Raw genomic sequence first — 22,165 nt, 5'->3', positions numbered from 1 at the left:
TTAATACTGAAGATCATATTTTAGGATTGCAATTCTCCATATAATAAAAGGATGAAAGTTGTTCAGTCACTAGGAAATACACAACATTCAATATTTTTTTATAAACTGAGAGGAGTTCAAATTATTTTCTATGGCAATGAACAGTATATCACAACTTGTATTGAACCCGGAACATGATAAATCACTGTTCGGCTCAATGAAAGGCTAAGACGCAGACAGCGTTTGTAAAATATATGCATGAATTATTATTACATTTACATCATTTATTCTGCACCTGCCAACCAGCGCACAGGACATAATGAGCTAAACTCATGTTGTTCACACAGACGCATACAATACAATCTGTCTACTTGCCTGAAGGGAGAAGTGTCTGAAAACAAGTTGTTTCTTTAAGGTGGGTTTCAAATGCACAATAAAGAAAAGAATCAAATCAAACGTGACTATCACGCAAGTGGGCAGTCATCCAAATGCCTAAGTGTTTGTTTTCATTTGGTCAGGCCAGGGACGAAAGCAAAGCGCTGCCAACAGCCAGGAGGCAGCAGACTGGAGTATGGATTTTTTTTCCTTTTTGGTTCGCCTGCGTGCCTCGACTGTACATTGAGCTTGACATCTGATACACTGCCAAAAGTGTACGCACAAAAACTCCACTCCATCCATGATGTCAGCATCCCAGGACGGGTACATGAGGGTCCACAAAATTATAAATCTAAGCAGCATAAACTGTTGATAATAATAAGAAATGTTTCTTGAGCAGCAAATCCACATATCAGAATGATTTCTGAAGGACCATGTGACACTAAAGACTGAAAATTCAGCTTTGCCATCACAGGTATAAATAACATTTTAAAATATATTTGAATAGAAAACAATCATTATTGTTGGTGCCAATAGCCTCGTGGGCAGCGCGCAGGCATATAGCAGAGTTTGAATCCCGACTCGTGGACCTTTCCCAATCCCATCCCCCCCTCCTCTCTCTCCAACTTTGCTTCTTGCCAACTAGTTGTCCAGTCATAACAAAGGCAAAAAATGCCTGTTTTTCAATTGTAATCAATATTATTTCACAATATTACTGTTTTTACTGTATTTTTAATCAAACAAATGCAGACTTATTGAGCATAAGTGGCTTCTTCCAAAAACATTACAGCACTGTATATAGACCAGAATATCATAGACTTGCTACCATGCAGAACAACACCCTGGCAACCACTCAAATCATGGCAGTGTATTTTTTTCACAGTCACATTTTATTCAGAGAATGTAAAGATCTAGACTGAAATCAAGACTGCGGCTACACTAATTAATGTGTCGGATCCCAGATTGAGCTCTAGATGCAGATCCATAAACGCCCACTAGGCTAATAAACAAGGCCAGAACTAATGCTTTGGCTCTGAGTTCTCCTCTACGAGCCTCACACATCTTAACCCAATCAATAACCCAGCAGAATCTCTCCTTGACCACAGCTATACTGGGAGTCCTCTCTCAGATTCTCAGGTATCGATACCCTGAGCGAACGTTTACCGTCAGCTCCCATTATACAAGCACAAAAAGGTTCATCCCAAATTGGAGTCGGAAAAACAGCCTAAGAAACAACCTTACAAACCTGTGATGAAAGCTGAGTACAACAGCACATACAGTAAAAGTGCTGAGATCTGGTCAACGGGATGTGTTGTGTCAAGTTAAGTGGTCTAAATGTATATATATCGTTTGTGGAAGGCGTAGGAACATAAATTGTTCGTCCAATCATTGCATTCGGTCCGATCCAATGTCCAACCTGACTGTCAACGTATGTATTTTTATACACATCACACGTCATCAGAGCGTTTCATGCTATGCAGAGTTAGACAGATGTCAGTCACTGAGCACCTTATGTTTTCAAAGCTAGCTCGCTATTGCTAGCCTCTCCGAAATTGCCTAACCTACCTTTAAATTAAACAGATTAAATTAAATTGAATTAATTACATTTTCTGCAAGGACAGATTCCATGTTGGGCTAGTGAAGCATTTGGGCTTTTTTAGCAATTAAATTAAATTAAACATTTCTTTGTTTTCCTAAATCTTAAAGAAAAAAACAAACAGATTATTTGTAATCTCAGGCTTTTAAACCCTTCTGTCATCTTTGAAAAACTCATCTAGTCTACTAGAACATATCTTCAGGTACATTCTACTGAGAATATTTTTCTATGTATGTTATCCAGGTTACCAACATCTGCAACAGTTTGTAATGAGACTGAATGAGAATGTGAGTCAGCTCTTCTAAGTCAATGGCTTGCGTAAAGTTCTAGCATGTAGATTTTCAGCCACACGCACACATCAATAACAGAGGTCATTGAAAGTTAAGCTCTCAGTCCTTGAAAAGGGTGAAGGGAGGATTTCAATCACGACATGACGTCCCATGAGGGACAGAACGAACCTGGCTTGTTAACACTATATGCGTTTGCTGTAGTCTGGCAGGTTTCATACAGATTTAGCTCAGATTTACCTATACATGTATTATAGTGCTGATAATCTTTTGATATTAAAACCATACATCATCTTTGTTATGATATTGCTGCTATTTGAGCCACATTGTCTGTTATGAGACTAAGACACGGGTGCAAATGCATGAACATCTCAATTGCAGTCGCACGCTTTCAAACTCTCAAATCAAGCAAGGATGTAACAGAAATGTCTCCATAATTCATAAACAAAAAAAGGATATCCAGGCATTTCTGATCATTCTTTGGTTCATTCTAAGGAAACAGCAGCTAAGACAGAAGCAGATACATATGCTGATAGGTAGCAGAGATGCCGAACGCTGAACTGTGACTAATGGGATGGGTTGATGTAGGTTTGTAATGGGATTGAAGCTGGCTGGGACGGGGGTGGGTGGCTGGGGGGGGTAATTTTTCATAAAGCCCGTGGGAGAGGGTTCGTGAGTCCCCGGGGGTCTGGATGCATAGCCTGCGATAAAAATGACACCAGTCACGCATCAGCGTGGAGAACGAATCCCACCATGGATCAAAGACAAAAACACACTCACCCACACGCGTCAAAAATTTTTTTTAAAAAGACAACCGCCACTTTATTCTATGAAAACCTCTTATCTTGTGGCATTAAAAAAACATGGATTAGAACGAGAGGTGGCGTTTCAAACCTGTTAAAGTTAAATAAACAACTATGTGAATTTTATGGCTATATTTTATTACATACATCTAACCGAAGAAGAGAAATGTTAATAATATAGAGTCAAAAAAGGTAAAAATCAGCCCTCAAAAACTGCTGTGCGCACGTCCAAGTGTGTATTCGGCATTCTTGGTGTGCACCTTCTTTGTGAGGCACATGTTCGCCCTATAAATAAGCATGTCCTATCCACACAGGACATAGCAGCATCACTGCAGTCTAACAGGCATCCACTTTAAAAACCTATGAGCCTCCTTAATTTCTTGTTTTCATTTCCAGTTCTTGAACTGTGAGACCAAAAAAAAAAAAAAAAAAAAACTGAAAGTGAGATCCCAGACCTTTAAGATGCTTCTAGACAACCCGCCCCAACCTGCATGCCAGCATCAAAACCTCAATCAAAACCCCCAAAAAGACACAACCCTATTGGTACCTTTTTCTTTGGTTCCCGGATCCTTTTTCGGCTCTTTTTCTTCTTCTCTTTTTCTTCCTCTAGGGCTGTAAGATCCAAATCTGCTTTTTTCTTCAGCTGGGATGCTGCGTGTGCCATGATGCAAAGCTCAAGTAAGATATCCTTTGATAAAGTGAAGTGTCTCCCAGTCAATAAAGACTGAACAGTATCCTTCCAAAGCACAAAGACAATAAAAAAATATCTCTCAGACACTCTCTATGTGTTCCTGTGAGCAGCCACCGAATTGCTGAAGATGGGAAATTGCATTTGAGTGAGAGGAGATGAGCATTTCTAGGAGACGGTGCTTTCCTCTTGGCGCTTTTTTTCCTGGGTCCTTCTGGCCCTACCTGAACCCATCCCCACCGTGCAGTCAGCCGGGACGGAGCGCAGCGGAGAGGGATGAGAGAAAGAGAATGGGTGGAGGACAGCAGCTGGGATGGAGAATCTTACGCGCGTATCCTTCGCCACCAGCTGGAAGTGTCTAAGTGAGGGGAGGAATGGGGGGGTTGATGCTGATGGTTTCTGTGTGCGGATTAACACGCCCTCACATGCATACGTACACACACAAACACACACACACACACGCAAAGAGGGGGATGTCTGTATTGAACCGTCATTGCCATCTTGAGCTTTCCTGTAGAGCATAACAAATTGCTTTATTCTGAAAAGACAACCTAGTCTAATGGGAAAATGTAACTTTTTTACAAGGTGGCGATTTAGTATGAATTTGTATGATGTGAAACGTACGAAAAAGATTTTTAGAAAAACTAAGCTTGAACATCCTCCCCTAACCCTAACTGGAGCGTAAGCACATTGTACGAAAATGTACAGTATGGATGAGATACGAGTTCATGAGAATTAGCCAACAATTCGCTAAAACGTAAAATAGTTTGAGATTGTGTCGGAGATTATAATTCCCCAGTAAAAATATCCTGACAAGATCAGTTTACTTGAAATGCAAACTGTTTAAGATATTAAGGCTTGTTTTTCGTGAATATATCTTGAATTAGGTTTGTTTTTTATTATTTTAACTCTTTTTTTAAATTGCTAGCCATCGCCAGCATTTTTGATAATTTTCACCAAATTTTCATTAGAACACAAAACGAGATGTTTTGAAGAATGTTCATGCTGCTCCTTTCCATACAATTACAATGAATGTGAAACATTCAAGCATCAAAATGGACACCAAAACACCATAAAAGTGGTCCATATTACTAGTTTGGTATATTACAAGTTTTTTTTATGATGAACTTTTCAATAATGACTTAAATTCTGTGTCTAAAGACAAAAAGAAACACACAGGTTTGGAAGGACATGAGGGGGAGTAAATTAATGAAATTTCATTTTTGGGTGAACATTCCCTTTAAGTTTAATGCACTAACCTGAATCAATATGGTACGTTTCCAGTCCCATAGTGAACGTGAAAATTATATGAAACATAGTCACATAGCCACAACCAGTCAAAACATATTTGATATTTAATATACAGCTATGTGGAGCTGGATTTTGAACCAATGACATTTCATAGTGGGCAAAACAATAAAATCCTTTGCAGTGAAAGCTCAGAGAAGGTTTGGCAGAACAGATTTACCCTCACAACAGAGATGAAACGGAAACTCATTCTACAACGAGACTCAGTGTTGCTTTTCACCTCATTTTAAGGCAAAGAAAACAATCTGAATCGAGATTGAAGCCTTACTGCTGTTGATAGTGTCATTTTATAAATGCGAGCAGCATGTGTTATGTATTCACACTGTTCACATGTTCCCGCTCTGTTCTGTGCACCACCTGAGCCCGTGATGGGGACTGCAGTCGCTGAATATTAATGAAGTGTCAAGGGGTGGGAGACATTCTTCTGATTGGATGAATGAGAAAGAGCTGTGCAGCCACTGGCTGAGGAGAACAGCGGAAGAGAGCGGAAACATAGCAGCCAACGCCAAGTGAAAGCACATTAACTGTGTATCTCAGCCAGACCAGCATTTAAGAGCATAATTCCAATGTGTTGCTGGGCAAATGTCATCTCCGTCGCAATTTTCTCCATCTGTTTCTTAAAAAGAGGGATTTAGAGCAGGTTGTTTGTGAACAGATAAAATAGAGAGATTAAATGTAGCTTGCATGTAAATGTGTTTTAAATAATTCAATCCCTGATTACATATTCAGCACATTAACGAGTTTCAACAGAAAGACTCCTTGTTAGGCTTTTAATATGATTATATAACAGAGAAAAATATCTGTGAGGGAAAGATTTCGCTGCTTAATTCTGTCTTTATTACCCTAGACTTTTGACTATAAGCATAACGTCTGGTCCACTTTGCTTGTTTTAGCCAAAAAAGAAAACTTTTCTAGATTTTTTCACAGACAACTCACAAAAATGTAATTTTCACAATTAAATGAAAGTCTTGCCCTCGCAGGAATTCTTAAGTCTAATTAATCTTTGCATATTCAAATATGCAAGTCTGAATTTGTGGAAATGCAAGATTTCTCCAAGTTTTATCCAAAACAGATCAATATGAATCTGGCAACATTTTTATTTGGTTGTAGTGTGTAGGCAGTTCGGAAATGTCTAGTGAGGAGCGCTAAAAGGCTTAAAAATAGCATACCCCCTACACTAAACCCTACCTAATTCTAACCGATAGTGTTAACAAAAGCAATATGAGATAAAAACGCATTTGCTGAAGCAATCATTCCATTTTAGCTCGCTTCTACATGCCTTTAAGCTCTTTTATCGTGACTCATGTTTTTAGCGCACCACAATGCAAATTTGCTACTAAGCAAATTGACTATGTTAAAAAAGCCATCCATATGTTACCTTACAAATCAAGCACTAGAGTAAATGTTTTGAGGTCATAACAAAGTAATTTGTAAAGTACTGTGCAAAAAAACCCCAAAACTTTTCCATCATTTGTGAGACAAAGCTTCCCCGCCATTAACGAAATTTCCGTCTTTCCGTGTTTTCACTTTCATACGGTAGGGGGCGCTATGACACATCCTCTGAAAGAGTACAGAATCTCCTGTTGAAAACACAGGTGAAAAAGAGGCAGAAACAAGCGATATCATATGTAAGCAGATGCATATTATGTAAAATAATGTGATCGTCAACATTAAACAGCATATAAATCAAAATTGTCCAATGTTACTGAATGAAATGTCAGCGCAAGATGAGCTATAGGACTGTGAAACTTTGGGGGTGTTAATGGACTCAATCTACTCCATCTATGTTTTGATCATCATTCTGAATCTGATCTGAATGTAGTCTCTGACAAAAATATGATTTTCTCAGCTTTTTGCTCAAAATGTTGCTTTTTTATGAAACTTACCCATATTCAAGTGTTGATAAAAAAAAAAAAGGAATGCATGAAGCTAGAATAAAACGTGTTTGTTTGTTTAAAAGCAGTTCTTTCTTTTGATATATTGCATGTTCAGATATTCATACAACAAAATATTCTGGGGGCCATGGAACTTTTGTGAAAATGATCAAAAATGCTGCTGGTGGCTGGCAACTTTTTTTTTTTCCAAAACGCTGGCGGGGAAAGAGTTTATAATCTTCCCCGTAATCCTAATTCGTGTGAAAAGTAATAAAAGTTGTTGGTGTTGCCACTAGTGGAAACGTCTCGGGTTACGACCGTAACCCTTGTTCCCTAAGAAAGGGAACGAGAACTGCGACGAATGACACTTTGAGGTAACGCCCCTCAGTGTAGTGCCTCTGAAGCATGAATGAAACTAAGTTAATCTTGATTGGTGTTGCGTCATGACATAACGTGTGACGGCATATGCGGAAGCTACAAAGGGACGCCGGCACACAACGATCCAGTTACTAATGGTCTGCTTGGAGGCAGAAAGCCCCTTCTTGGGCGACCCGAAACACACTAGCAACTGACTTCCGCTATGAAGAGGACCTCTGAATGTATAATTTGAGAGCTCTGACAGGGCAGAGAAGATGAAGTCTCTCCTCATCCGCCGTCACGTGAGGTGGAGGATGAAAAGCCTGCAGAACCGTAGGCAATGCCACATTAGATGGCACCTTAGGCAAATAGCCCGGCCTGGGATGTAGGATAGCTTTAACCCTCTGGGGACCAAGCTGTTTTTGGGGTCCTTGAGATGTTCTGACATGCCTTGACATTTGTGCTTTTTTCAGTTATTTATAAACATGTTAATGGCAAAGGTGTAAATTCACTCTATATAGCACAAACAGGGCTACCATAATATGCGAGCAACGTGTATGTAGATGTTTGTATTTTTAAGAGAATAATGTTTATGCGTGGTTATTGGAAAAAATTAAAATGAAAGTTGCTGAATTAAGACCACAAAACACATATTAAATATGTGTCCACAAGACTTTTGACTAATGGATGTTGTCCCTTTGAGTTCTAGCTTCAAAATGATGTAAAAATAGTCTTGCTTTATCGTTCACAAAAAAAATACATTGATTTAAATGGTGTAAAACATTTAAGATTTCGCTTACATCTCTCTTGTAAATATGTTTTGCTATTTTATTAAAAATGTTACAATTACAACAATAATTACAATTTCAACAATATTTCAAGTGTACTCTTTCTTTGTAAAAAAAAAAAAAAAAAAGATTATAGGCCTACATTTTATCATATGTATTCATTAGTTTGAATATAGCCAACATTGGAACATCTAACATCTTAGTCTATGAATTTATTTTTGACAAAAATAGTATTTTTTTTGCAGTTTAATACGTTGCTTATACAAATACATTTTATTTCAACATATTCCAGTCGATTTTTACTCATCTCAGTAGGCTATAGCAAAGCAGTTTATTCTTTCACACACAGACGCGCGATTCATATTTAGGCTAAACAGTCTTTACAAATATGTCCCCTTCATTCATCTCACAGAAAGGCGAGTCATATTATAGAAATGCGATTCATCTTTTTGCGGTTTACATAGGCCTACACTAACGTTATTCCATAACGTTATTCCACACGTGAGAAAAGAAAACAGCCTACCTCACTCCTCAGCGGAATCTGCTCCTCATTTCAGGAGATATTGCTCCTCATCAGCACTGTTCTGAGGAATCTTTTCTCCATAAGGTAGGCTATAATGTCTCACTCGCGAGGAGTCGCGACGCGCTTTGTTTACAGCTGATGTGGGCGTTTCACAGCTCTGAAATAGTTCTCAGAATTTGCGTTTGAATAGCACGCGCTCTCCGGGGAGTGGTCACATTACTGTGAATTAGCTCGTAATGAGCTCGACAGGAGTCGCTCTCTTTTTATACAGATTACAGAAGCTGAGAATATTTGTTTTTTATATAAATGACTTCATTTAAAAGATGCGATCTCAAGCTTTATGCCCGTGGGTCTGTTTGCCTGTTTGACTGAATTTTCGCAGAGTTATAGATCATTTTCGAACGCGTTTCAAATGGGAGTTTACTGACAGAGAGAAGGCAGAAATCGCATCATGTTAATTTTTCTTTATTTGTCAAAAAGCAAAACACTTTATTTTTATTGTGAGTATACAGAAAAAAAATAGAAACTGAACAGGATCGATTGATGTATTACACGAAAATGAAAGATCAAAATTAACAGAGCATTTAGTGTTTATTTTCATTGCTAAAAAAAAAAAACGAGCAAAACGCGCAGGCGCGTTTGTGGTCCCCAGAGGGTTAATGTCGCCTGGAGCAAACTCCAGGCACCCATGGGATATAGAGAGTGCCTGAAGATCTCCTACCCTCCTCAGAGAAGTAATGGCCAACAAAAAAGCCACCTTTAGGGAAAGGTTCTTGGCCTCAGCCGACTCCAGAGGTTCGAAGGGGGCCTCGACCAACCCTTCGAGAACCACCGCCAGGTCCCATGTGGGAACCCTGGTACGATCCGCAGGTCTTATCCTCCAAGCCCTACGGAGGAAACCTACGACCAACTGCTGTCTCCCCAGAGGCCCATCACCCAGAGGAGCATGGAAAGCCGCAATGGCAGCCACGTACACCTTGAGTGTGGATGGGGTAAGACCAGCCGAGAAGCGATCTTGGAGGAACTCCAACACTGAAGCTACCGGGCAGTTAACTGGGTCCACCTCACGCTCTCTACACCATACGGTGAAAACATTCCATTTTAGGCCGTACAATTTCCTCATGGAGGGCGCTCTAGAGCTGAGTATGGTCTCTACTACTCCTGCTGACAGGCCAGCCTCTCGGTACTATGCCCCCTTAGGGGCCAGACCCACAGTTTCCATAGTTCGGGCCGAGGGTGAAATATTGAGTTTTCTGCCTGTGTCAGCAGGTCCCTCCTGTGGGAATCTCCCATGGAGGGCCATCCAGGAGTGATATTATGTCTGAGAACCATACTCGGGCAAGCCACAACGGGGCTACCAACAGTAGACTGATCCCGTCGCGACGGACCCTCTCTAGAACTCCCGGGAGCAGAGCGATCGGGGGAAATGCGTACAGGCGCAGCTTCGGCCACGTCTGCACCATGGCATACAACCCCAGCGGAGCTGGATGTGTGAGGGAGAACCACAGTGGACAGTGGGTCGTCTCTCGAGACACAAATAGATCCACTTCCACTGGGCCGAACCTCTGAAATATTGACTCCACCACCTCTGGGTGGAGTCTCCATTCCCCGGGCCTCAGCCCCTGCCTCGACAGGATGTCTGCTCCCTGATTTTGATCCCCTGGGATGTATGTTGTTCTGAGAGACAACTAGGGCTGGGCGATATGGCTGAAAACTGTATCACAATATAAGTGTTTCATATCGGTCGATATCGAAAATTATTGATATTTTTATGACCTATTTAAAGGACCAGGAGACAAATATATTACATTTAAACATTTTTTATTTTAAATTTAACCTTCCTCTGATAATAATCCCCTCAGTTATAAAGGCAGAAATGTCAACACAACCATGGAAAACACTCAAATAATTAAAATGTAAACATAAGTCTAAAATCACAATGAACACTTAACAATTATCTCTTAATGTTAAGGTGCAAAATTAAAGAATACATAAGAAATGCTTAATAAAGAGTAATAAAATAGTGCAAAGTGTTAACCCCCTGGGGTCGGCGGTATCGCCGGCGATACCAGCTCGCTTTTTTTTTTATCAGTTCAAAAGAGATTAATTTTGCTCTGTTGACTTTGATATTACAAACACGTTTCATACATCAATCGATTCTGTTAAATGTGTATTATTTTTGTGTATACTCACAATAAAAACAAAGTGTTTTGCTTTTTGCCAAATAAAGAAAAATAAACACAAAGCGAGTTCTGCCTTCTCTCTGTCAGTGAAGTCCATTCTGAAACGCGTCCGAAAATGAACAATAACTCAGCGAATACTCAGTCAAACAGGCATACAGACACACAGGCATGAAGCTTGAATTCTCTTCTTTTAAATGAAGTAATTTATATAAAAAACAAATATTCTCAGTTCATGTAATCTGTAAGAAAAGAGCGAGATGTCAGTCGTTCTCATCTCATCTATGCATGGAAAATCTGACTCCGCCCACGGAGAGCGCACGCTATTCAAACGCAAATGACTGAGGCAATCCACGCAAACCTGTGAACGCCCCCATATTAGCTTGAGAAAACACAAGTTTAATCAGATCATTGTAGCCTACTTGTTTACACCGTCTCGCAGCGCTGTGAGGAATAAAAATAATGGAAAATGTACCTCAGAAGTGCGGGTATTTCGAGGAGCAAGGATCCGACTGAGCTGAGGAATACTGTAGTAAGTTTTTTTTCCTTCTCAAGTGAATCGCGTCTCTGTGTGTGAATAAATGAACGGCAGAGATGCGCTGTTTACCACAGCTCGCAAAAAGACAGTTTAAATTTAAATTGCGTTTCTGTGTGTGAATGAATGATGATGTTTTAGCAAACTGTATTGCTATACTGAGATGAGTAAAAATCGACTGATATATGTTGAAATAAAATGTAGGCTATTTGTATAAGCAACGTATTAAACTGCAAATTAACATTTATATGCCCTAATATTTCATAAAAACAACGTTACAGTCAGGCGAAATACGAAAGACAACATTTTGTTGACTAGATTTGGGTACAGTTTTTACTGTAGAATATACTGCCACATCAAATAAGCTTTTGTTTAGCAATTTCTGCTCATATGTTATGTTATGTTATATAAAATACTATTTTTGTCAAAAATAAAGTCATCAACTAAGATGTTAGCTGTTCCAATGTTGGCTATATTCAAACTAATGAATACATAATAAAATGTAGGCCTATTATCATTTTTTTACAAAGAAAGAGTACACTTGAAATATTGTTGAAATTGTAATTATTGTTGTAATTGTAACCTTTTTAATAAAATAGCAAAAGATATTTACAAGATAGATGTAAGCAAAATCTTAAATGGTCAATATAAGTCTTCTTCTAAATATATCTTTTGTCCTTGCATTGTGGCTCAGTCAGTGTCACACCTGAATGAATGGCTCATTATGCAGAGTGGGTGGGACATTGTATTCTCAGGTGTAAACCACTCCTCATTCACGCCCCCCTCGCATATTGGCTTTCCAAGCAAAACCTGTCTTACACAATTTAAATCAATGTATTGTTTTACGTGAACGATAAAGCAAGACTATTTTCACATAATTTTGAATCCAGAACTCGAAGCGACAACACCCATTAGTCAAAAGTCAAGTCAAGTCAAGTCAAGTGTATTTATATAGCGCTTTTCACAATACAGATTGCATCAAAGCAGCTTCACAGCATTAAACCAAAACAACACAACAAGGTTGTTTCTAGTGTAAATTTATTGATTGATAAAATTAAATTAATATCCCCAAAATATCCCCAACTGAGCAAGCCAAAGGCAACAGTGGCAAGGAACCGAAAACTCCATCAAGTGACCTAATGGTGTCCTAAAACTCCATCAGGTGACCCAATGGAGAAAAAAAACCTTGGGAGAACCCAGGCTCAGTCGGGGGCCAGTTCTCCTCTGGCATTTATGAACTAGAGGCCAGATTGTAGTTTGAACAGTAAGATTTAAAATGTTATATGAATGCCTGGCTGAAGAGATGCGTCTTTAATCTAGTTTTAAACTGGGAGAGCGAGTCTGAGCAACGAACAGTATCAGGAAGGCTATTCCAGAGTTTCGGAGCTAAATGTGAAAATGCTCTCCCTCCTTTGGTGGATCTGGATATCCTAGGTATGACCAAAAGCCTCGAATTTAGTGATCTTAAAGAGCGCGATGGATTATAGGGCGATAGAAGATCCGTTAAATAGACTGGAGCTAAGCCGTTTAGGGCTTTATAAGTCAGTAGCAATACCTTGTAATTGATACGGAACTTTATAGGTAACCAATGCAGTGATGATAAAATCGGTGTTATATGATCATATTTTCTTGATCTAGTTAGAACTCTAGCGGCGGCATTTTGGACTAACTGTAGCTTGTTTATTGAGGATGCAGGACAACCAGCTAATAAAGCATTACAGTAATCTAGTCTCGAGGTCATGAATGCATGAACTAACTTTTCTGCATCGGAAACTGATAGCATATTACGTAGCTTAGCAATGTTTCTAAGGTGGAAAAAGGCTGTTCTTGTAACATATGAAATATGATTTTCAAAAGACAGGTTGCAATCGAGTATAACACCCAGGTATTTTACTGTAGAGGATAAAGTAACAGGACATCCTACGATGTTAAAATAGTATTGTGAGAGGTTTTGTGGGCGGTTTTTTGAACCGATAAGTATTACCTCTGTCTTGTCTGGATTTAATAAAAGAAAATTACGCGTCATCCAATCTTTGATATCTTTAACACATTCTGTCAATTTGGATAATTTAGCGTTTTCATCCAGCCGTGATGAAATATATATTTGAGTGTCATCAGCATAACAATGGAAACTAATTCCATAATTCCAAAAGTCTTGTGGACACATATTTAGTATGAGTTTTGTGGTCTTATTTCAGCAACTTTCATTTTTATTTTTTTCAATAACCACGCATAAACATTATTCTCTTAAAAATACAAACATCTACATACATGATGCTTACATATTATGGTAGCCCTGTTTGTGCTACATAGAGTGAATTTACACCTTTGCCATTATCATGTTTATAAATAACTGAAAAAAACACAAATGTCAGGGCATGTCAATACATCCCAAGGGCCCCAAAAACACCTTAGACCCCAGAGGGTTAAATAAACAGAGAAACCGACGATGGTCTTGCATAATTTGCAGATGACATTGGTCTGACTACGGTCAGACTTATAAAATCCAAAAAACTGCCATACTGGCGAGCTGACTTTTATCAACAATCGCTGCAGCACTTTCACTCCACGCCGTTTCTGTTACTGAAGAATCCAACATGAGACAACGATATGGCGCAACCATACTGTTAAGGGGGTCGCACACCGGACGAGAAGCGCCGTGTCGCGTCTAGGACAACTCGAGGTATCGCACACCGGGCGCGCACTTTCTCAGTTTATGGCCAGCAATATTGTTATGTTTAAGGACATAATGAAATTAAGATAATGTCTGTACTATGTTCTGATTGTACTGTACAATTAAATACAATCGTTGCTAAGTCTGCAGTCAAAAAACTTTACCTCAGATCGTCCGTTAACTGAATGAATTGAGAATCTCACCTAACGTTATAAGTTAAAACCGATAACATCAGCAATTTTCATTCAGTCAGCTCATTTTTGTGAATGAATATAAAACTAAATATTGCAGCACATGGTGAAGTCAGTATATACATTAACAACGATTTAAGACAAATATAATGTCAATTTAATATAAAACTATGTGGCGCAGCAGGATTTTGAACACGGTCCTGAGCCGTTGCTGGGCGCCGCGGACAGACGCTGAATGGCGCCGCCGGTGTGTGTACACTCATAGAGAATAATGTGTTCGGATTTTAAAGACATGGCGCTATAAACTGAGAAAGTGCGCATCCGGTGTGCGATACCTTGAGTTGTCCTAGACGCGATGCGGCGCGGCGCTTCTCGTCTGGTGTGCGACCCCAACCCATGACCGGCTGTTAGTGTGTCACCCAGTACGTTGCTAGGTTACCAGAGAGTGAGTACATTTGTTCATGCAACCAAACTTGCTTCGCAACCTCTGGTTTCTTCCGACGAAGAAAAAAAATTATCGAACGCATTTTTTATTGATATTGATTACCAAGGGGTTCTCCCCGAGGGGGAACCCATTCCGCATGATCAGGGTTACGCGCAGGTGCCTTCGTTCCCTATCTATGTGGAAGAAAGATGGAGATCAGCTGGATTGATGCTTCTGCAGTCTTTAGGTGTTCATCTGTAAATGTCTTTCTGTAGCAATATTTACTTCAAATTGCTATGTGTATAATTATTGTGCTTCTGGAGTGAATATGTAATTAACTTTTTTTGGGTGTTGTTTAAAATTTAAAGAAGGTATATCACGGTTCACTGGATTGTTCCAGATTTTTGTTCATTCATGCTTCAGAGGCGCCAAAGTGTCATTCGACGCAGTTCGAGTTCCCTCGAAAGGGAACTACAGTGAATTGTATAAATAGGTAGCCTACGTTCTTGGAGTTTTGCATAACTGTAGCTAGAGGCACGTTTTTCCAATAAGCCTCGGCTGAATTATTAGATATACAGTAGTAGAAGGTCTTTTAGAGTTTACTTGAAGAGATTCAATAATTCATGATGAAATATTGACTATTAGCTCCAGAAGACCAGAGTGCTGGAACATGTACTGTATGACTACACAGTTCATGAGTTACCACCCAACACCTGCTACTGTGAAAGAACACTGATCATCATGATGTCAACACTCACACAACTCATACAATGACACAAACAGTCTACACACTGTAGTTGTGTTGTGTTTGTGAAGACAACTAGCATTTTACAGTGCATCCGACATCATCTGAACAAAAATCTGGAACAATCCAGTGAACCGTGATATGCCTTCTTTAAATTTTAAACAACACCCAAAAAAAGTTAATTACATATTCACTCCAGAAGCACAATAATTATATACATAGCAATTTAAAGTAAATATTGCTACAGAAAGACATTTACAGATGAACACCTAAAGACTGCAGAAGCATCAATCCAGCTGATCTCCATCTCAGCAAATTCTACTGAAGCTGCATTAAAAGTAGGTCAGACTGAGAAAGACTCTGAATAGAAAATGTCCAGGGTATTTCTGCACAACACCGCGCAGGTCTGCAGAGAGACTAGACCAGCATTCAGTGACGCTCCTCAGTACATCATCTTTATAAAACCCTCAGACAAAGATATTTTTATGATATCTTTGATTAAATCAGATAGTGGCCTGGTATTAAAGCTTCTTTGGAAATAAATCAACCCGTCCCAAGACCAAACAAGATCTTCAAATATTCCGCCCAAAAATCAATTTTAATAGTATGACAAAGCATGATGCGGTTACTAAAGCCAGGTCCCACTGAATACAATGACATCATCATAACATGATAAACTCCACCCATCTGTGAGTGATGTAATCAAATGGTTTGAATCATTGTATTTTTCTGACCATTCTCACTGCAGCTGTATATAATTTGTCATTACTAAAATAACCCATAAAGCAGTATTAGCATTACCTACTATATATTCCATAATCTTCAGTGTTTAAAAGTGAGAGCGATCCAGAGCAGAGACAAAGACATTCAATAACTCATCTGTGTCTCGGGCTCCCTCTACTGGACGACAAGAGAAGTACATGATGAACAATAACAACAAAAGAAGTGCCTACATCATTTCATTTAGAAAGGGTGTTTTGTCAGCAAATGTGCCAAACATGTAACTGAAACTGCTTATGTAACAATTATAACACAAAACAGTGTTGATGTAACAAGCATGAGTGACTCATCAGCAATAAATGTTGCCCTCAATTGAACATGTTTCAATTGATATTATGTTGTACAATATATAAGTACAACAAATTGTATGTATATTCCATAGAATATGTGCATATGTTGTTTTCTCTTTACAAAAAATGTCTGCATCTATTACATTTTATTTGTTTTTCACTAAATGCATACTATAAGCAATACACATGAAACATCTCTGCTTCATCATGTTTAATTGATTAATTATTTTAGGGGAGTTATTAATAAAATATAAACTAATAAACTGACTCATTAAAGGAGTTTTGTGACACAAAAACAGCTTTGGAACAACAATCTTCATTTGTCATCTTTATTTTTTATTTTATTTTTTCAACTTAATTGGCAAACTTATGTCATTCACCTCCAGATGTGTTTATAATTTGTGAATTTTAACTAGAGACATTTGTTTTAAATTATGTTATAACAATTATGACACGTTCTACTCATTGCACTACCACGGTTTATCCACTAGGGGGAGGCAATAACCGGGGAAAAGCCAATAGGAGCGATTTTCTTTTCATACAAAAGCAAGTGCTAGATAATACACTGAACAAAATAACTGAAAAATAGATAGATACAAACAAAAATCGATAAAAAGAGACACATGCATTGTCCAGTCCAGCAGTATCAGGTGACGAGATCACAAGCGAATGTCTGTTTTCTTACAGACAGCAAGTGAACAATGGAAATCAGGGCTTGATTAATGATCCTGTGGAGGATTCTGACAGCCATTCAATGTCTGGTGTTTCAAATCTAAACAGATTAAGTCAACATAAGTCAAATTATCTACTTTGACGACAGTCAGACACCTCAGTGAGGACGAGGAGCATCAATCAGCACTAGACCCGCTTTCCAAACGAGTAAGCACTTTTACTCTGCGATACTTCATCAGCAAAAAGCATACTGTAAGTTAAATTGCACGTTCACCAGGTTTCATTATACCCATACATCCTACAGTCAGGCTAATGCATTAAATTCTGCAGATCACATATCTAAAATCCAAAAATGCGTAAGCAGGCTCTTTAATGAAAGCAATTTACAGGATTGGGAACCGAGAACCAGTTCTTACACATTCGCCGATATTATAAAAAATGACACTTAATAAATTTTCATGACGTATACATTTGCTGACCATCTGTATTGCTGTGTTGTTGTGGAAAGAACACTGTATTAAAATACCCTGCTTCCTGCACCAAATACTGGCTTTTAATTTGACCAAAAACAGTACTTTTTTTTTTTAAGTATAAAGTTAGGAATGATTACTTCAAAAGTACCAAAATATCAATTAGGAATTGAAATCATTACAATCTTTACAATTCCCATCCACATACAGGGACAATCGACCTTTACAGTACAGTACAGTAATGACCTGTTGAAAGGTTTGAACCTGCAACCTTTAACCAAACCAAGGTAAAGGACATGTTTCAGAGATTTAAAGTCAGCATGAAACGAAAGTTGTTTCCTCATTTAAATACTACTGCAGTTCCAGAGAGAGACTTACAGTATCTACATGAGGTTATATTTCTATATGTGTAATATGCAAAACAAAGGACGATAGACTTTACTTCTGTTAGAAGGCTTAGTATGGTGCATCCCACATCATCCCACAGCAATGTGTGAGAAAAAAAGGAGTAATCTCCAAACTTCATGAATAACAAAAAGTCATTAAGCTTACAAAAGCTGTTACTATGAATAATGAGGAAAAATGAACTGCCATAATAGAGTTATCCATTCGTTTTCAATCTGGGACAAAAGCATAGGAAGCAAAGCTCCAGGATATGGTCAGCAAAGAAAAAACCCTCAATGGCAGCATGCAGAGAGTCTGCACAGACCTTCCGGCCCATTAACCCAATTGGTTTGAGAGAGTGTGTGTGTGGCAACTCTCTGTAAGCTCTAGATGTGTGTTAGTCTTTGAAGTCCTGTCAAGTTTAGAGTCAACACGAAAAGGCATTTGCAACCCATTTTACTTTCATAATGTGGCGCATTTCCGAAAATATAAAAAAAAGTAGGACGGATCCATCAAAAATGGAGTGGTTTGTAAAAAATCAGCTTCTCTTGCGGAATAGAGGCAGACATAAATGTGATTGCAAAAGACGACTCGCCTCCTGAAACACTCTCATTGAAACTTAAGTCTCATGAAAAAGTAATTTTAGAGACGGAACAAACACATTTTGCTTCAAGATTATGAAGAAACACTTTGTTTATGATTAAATGTGCACAATAAGACCAAGGAGAGTGTGTATTAAAGAGGACCTATGCTTTTTTTTATTTTCTAGTGTGCCTAATGTTGCTGTTTGAAAAAGGTCTGCAAAGTGGCAAAGCACAAAGTCCACTACAAAGAGTTCACACCCAGAATGATAACTATGAAGATAACTATAAATTTAACTATATTAGCATCCACACCAGCAGACGATATAGTTCTGTTTATTCTAAGCGCTTGCTTGTCTGCCGCTTTAAATCCTTGAGCTCAGTAGAGCAGGATGGATTCTGATTGGCTACGATATCGTTTATCAGCTGGATAAAATCGTTCTGAAAGTGATTCCAAATATATAGTTTCTCTGTGTCGTTATTGTTATGGCTGTGGTGTGGACTCTGCTTCTTTAATATTGAGAAAGATTTTTAGAACTATATCTTTATTGTTATCTTTATAGTTATCGTCCTTGGTGTGAACGGGCCTTTATTCTCTATATCAATGCGCACTGATTTGATCTCCATTGTAGTCTTGAGTTTTTTTGCGGAAACCTACACATATAACGTCACAATATTCCTCATTTAAATCATTTGTTGCGTTAGTAGTATGTTTGCATTTCCCAAAGCTGTTGACCAATGACAACACACTGGTCCAGCCGACCAATCAGAGCACACTGCGCTTTTCAGAAGGAAGGTCTTCATAGAGACCGGAACTAAACAGAGATACTGACAGACTGGGAAGAGAGGAGCCGCAACAATGTAAAATATATGAAAACTGTGTTTTCTGAACATTCAAGCATGAAAACCTATTCTAGTAGACCCCAAAACAAAATCAAGACTTTGTAAAAAGGCATAAAATATGGCCTCTTTAAGTATTCTCAGTAGGGTCGGTTTTCATTTCATGTCGACTCTGAACTCAAATTCTGCTTGCCAGATGATATAAATCAAAAGAAATCAAACAAGAGCTGATTGTGACAGTCTTAACCTACAGTAGCTGTCTAAACTATCTTTTCTCAATACCAGTGACCTTTGTTTAAACGGAAGCTTAGTTGAACTGTCTTGTAGCATGAAATTAAAGAGCCTTTTGGTTGCATGCGTTAGCTTAAGATGCCACTCAAGAGTAAGAGGAAATCTGAACATCGGCCAAGTTTCTCCGATCTTTAGTGGATCTGATCATTACCGAAAGCACTGGAACAGCAGAAGTGAATTGGAGGATTTTAATTGTGACAAGCTGAATGTCCGGGCAGTTTAAAAAGTGACAGGATGCATATACCTGTAATGACCGAACGGTCCATTAAAAGATGCAATTATGACTAAGTAGTAGTAGTCCCAAAGCTTGCCTACTATTCTGCTACACACTCAAAAGTATGTACTTTTTCTTCACAAACACAGTACATACTTTTAGAGCATAGTATAAGTAGGCAAATTGGGACGCAGCAAATGTATTTTTACCTCTGGAACCCATATAGCACTCTATTGGCCAGATATTTGACTGCCGGCCACTGCAGCCTCCTTCAGCTGTGTTCAAGGAGAAAACCCCTGTCATTTCACATGTCTGCAAAGTTTGTGAATGTTTCCTTTTTCAGACGAGACTTGTCATCTCCGATATTCCTTTATCAGCACAAACAGAGGTACCGATGACGAAGAAACTAAGGCTGAGGGAACACGACTGGACCTTCGAGGTACTGTCATGCGGCAATGTGTCTCCATCAGTGACCCTGTTTCGTGTGAAACAAGATACAAACTGCTATCAGTCACGCACAGACAGGCCTAACTGTCAAGAAAAAAGAGAGTCAGAAGTACTGAATTATGCCGGAAGGGTATTAAACAGTTATCAATACTGGCAGCTGAGCAAATAATCAAGGGAAGGTGAATTTGACATATTATCACTGATTTTATTTCAGCTACTGTATATGGGCAAGGCAATTGGGGTGTAACAATATATCGTGTCACAATATATCGCAATACAAAAATGCATCAATATGTATCGTGGATAGTGACAATATGTATTGTGTATAGTTCACCCAAAAAAAAAATGTCAAATTAGTGTCAGTACTACATTAAACTTATATATATATATATAATAAAAAAATAAAAAATAAATAAATAAATAAATAAATAAAAATATATATATATATATATATATATAATGTATAATAATGCAATGGGAGAATATTTGTGGGTCCTGATAATGCCAAATGTCTTATGTTACCAGTAAAAATTGGCCTATATTATTTTCAATATTTCTAGTCTGTGACAGAGTGCAAGCATAATAAAATAATTCTAAAATAATTCTGTATTTTCAGCTTCAGAATCATGAATTTTTTTATTCTGGTGTCACTATTGTCCTGTGCATTGGGTTACCAGCACCAAGTCCAAGCCTATTCATTTCCACACCCAATGTAATATCAAATTTAACATTTTAATCAACAGTAAATTTTGTTAATATTTTACCATATGTCTTGGAGTATTGCAATAATATCGTATCGTGAGTTCAGTATTGTGATATGTATCGAATCGTGACATAAGGGTATCGTTACAGTCCTACAAGGCAAAATTTCTCAAACTTGATTTAACAAAAATAACTAAAAACAAAATTAACTTAAATAAATTCAGAGAATATCTAGAATTTAGATTATTTTAAATTAGTTTTTAAAGTTTTTATAGTTTTAAACAAAGCAAGCAAAATGAGGTTTATGCATAAAACAACATTAGAATATTTGTTGTGTATTTGCTGTATTAGGTGTTGCTCTGTGGTTACTGCAAATGCACTTCTTAATCAGTATTTCTTGTTTTCACATAAAAATATTCAAAGTTCAGAGAATATATATTGAATTAAGATTAAAATTTTAACAAAATTAGGTTTTTGCACAAAATAAGAAAAGCTATTTGCCGATAACAGTTCACACAGCTTTGCTTCTTCAGTAAATGGTATGTTCAGTAAATGCTTGTTCTGAGTAGCTTTTAGTCTGTTGCTATGTTGGTTGCCCAGGAACTCAAGAATACAAGTTAAGATACCCATAAAACATAACAGAATCACTGTCCTCCATACACAGCACAGCACTTTATGTATGTATGTATATGTGTATCTATAGACATTAAACTGCAGCACATAAAGCTGCTTTGCTGTCAGGCTCTAGTGTGGCAGCTTTCCAAAACACTAGTTGAAATGTGTGCCATCACTAACAAAGGCAGTGTAACAAAGTCAATCTATCAAGCAAAGATTTATATTGCTGGCTAAAAGGGAATGTGATCCAACATTGGTGCTGAGCTAACACCCAATACAGCTAGATTAGCTAAAAAGCCAAATGAATGAAACACTCGGCTAATCCGCTGATGTAGGCGCACTGGACCTCAGAACTGTGTTGTGTTGTGAATAAGCTTCCTGAAGCCTGAGGGATATGTTTAATGATGGTATCAGATGGTAGTACCATGGTATTACTAAGGTACTGAATAACTGGTGTCACTTGAGTCCCTCTGTTGAGGGAGCATGACTGTCACATGGACAGAGGAGCATGTGTGTGTGTTAGCAGTTAGCCGTCACCCTCACTCTCTGCT

The 22,165-nt window shown here is 38.3% G+C and overlaps 1 protein-coding gene across 19 annotated transcripts in view; it reads right to left on the bottom strand.

Moving 5' to 3' along the window:
• The window catches only part of ank3b (ankyrin 3b), a 179,927-nt gene that overhangs the window by 107,584 nt on the left and 50,178 nt on the right, over positions 1-22,165 (bottom strand). For 16 of the 19 annotated variants that reach the window (XM_084135628.1, XM_084135612.1, XM_084135614.1 and 13 more), the window contains exon 1: positions 3,589-6,044. The exons of the other annotated variants lie outside the window; for them this stretch is intronic. In XM_084135628.1, the coding sequence (XP_083991754.1) occupies positions 3,589-3,705 (117 nt within the window). In that variant the 5' untranslated portion in view covers positions 3,706-6,044. Of the gene's footprint in view, positions 1-3,588; positions 6,045-22,165 lie in introns of those variants that run through there. 19 annotated transcript variants of the gene reach the window in all.

Source organism: Abramis brama (genome assembly GCF_963993115.1).
Source record: "Abramis brama genome assembly, chromosome: 14".
In the NCBI taxonomy this organism is placed as follows: domain Eukaryota; kingdom Metazoa; phylum Chordata; class Actinopteri; order Cypriniformes; family Leuciscidae; genus Abramis; species Abramis brama.
This window is presented reverse-complemented; position numbering and strand designations above follow the sequence as displayed.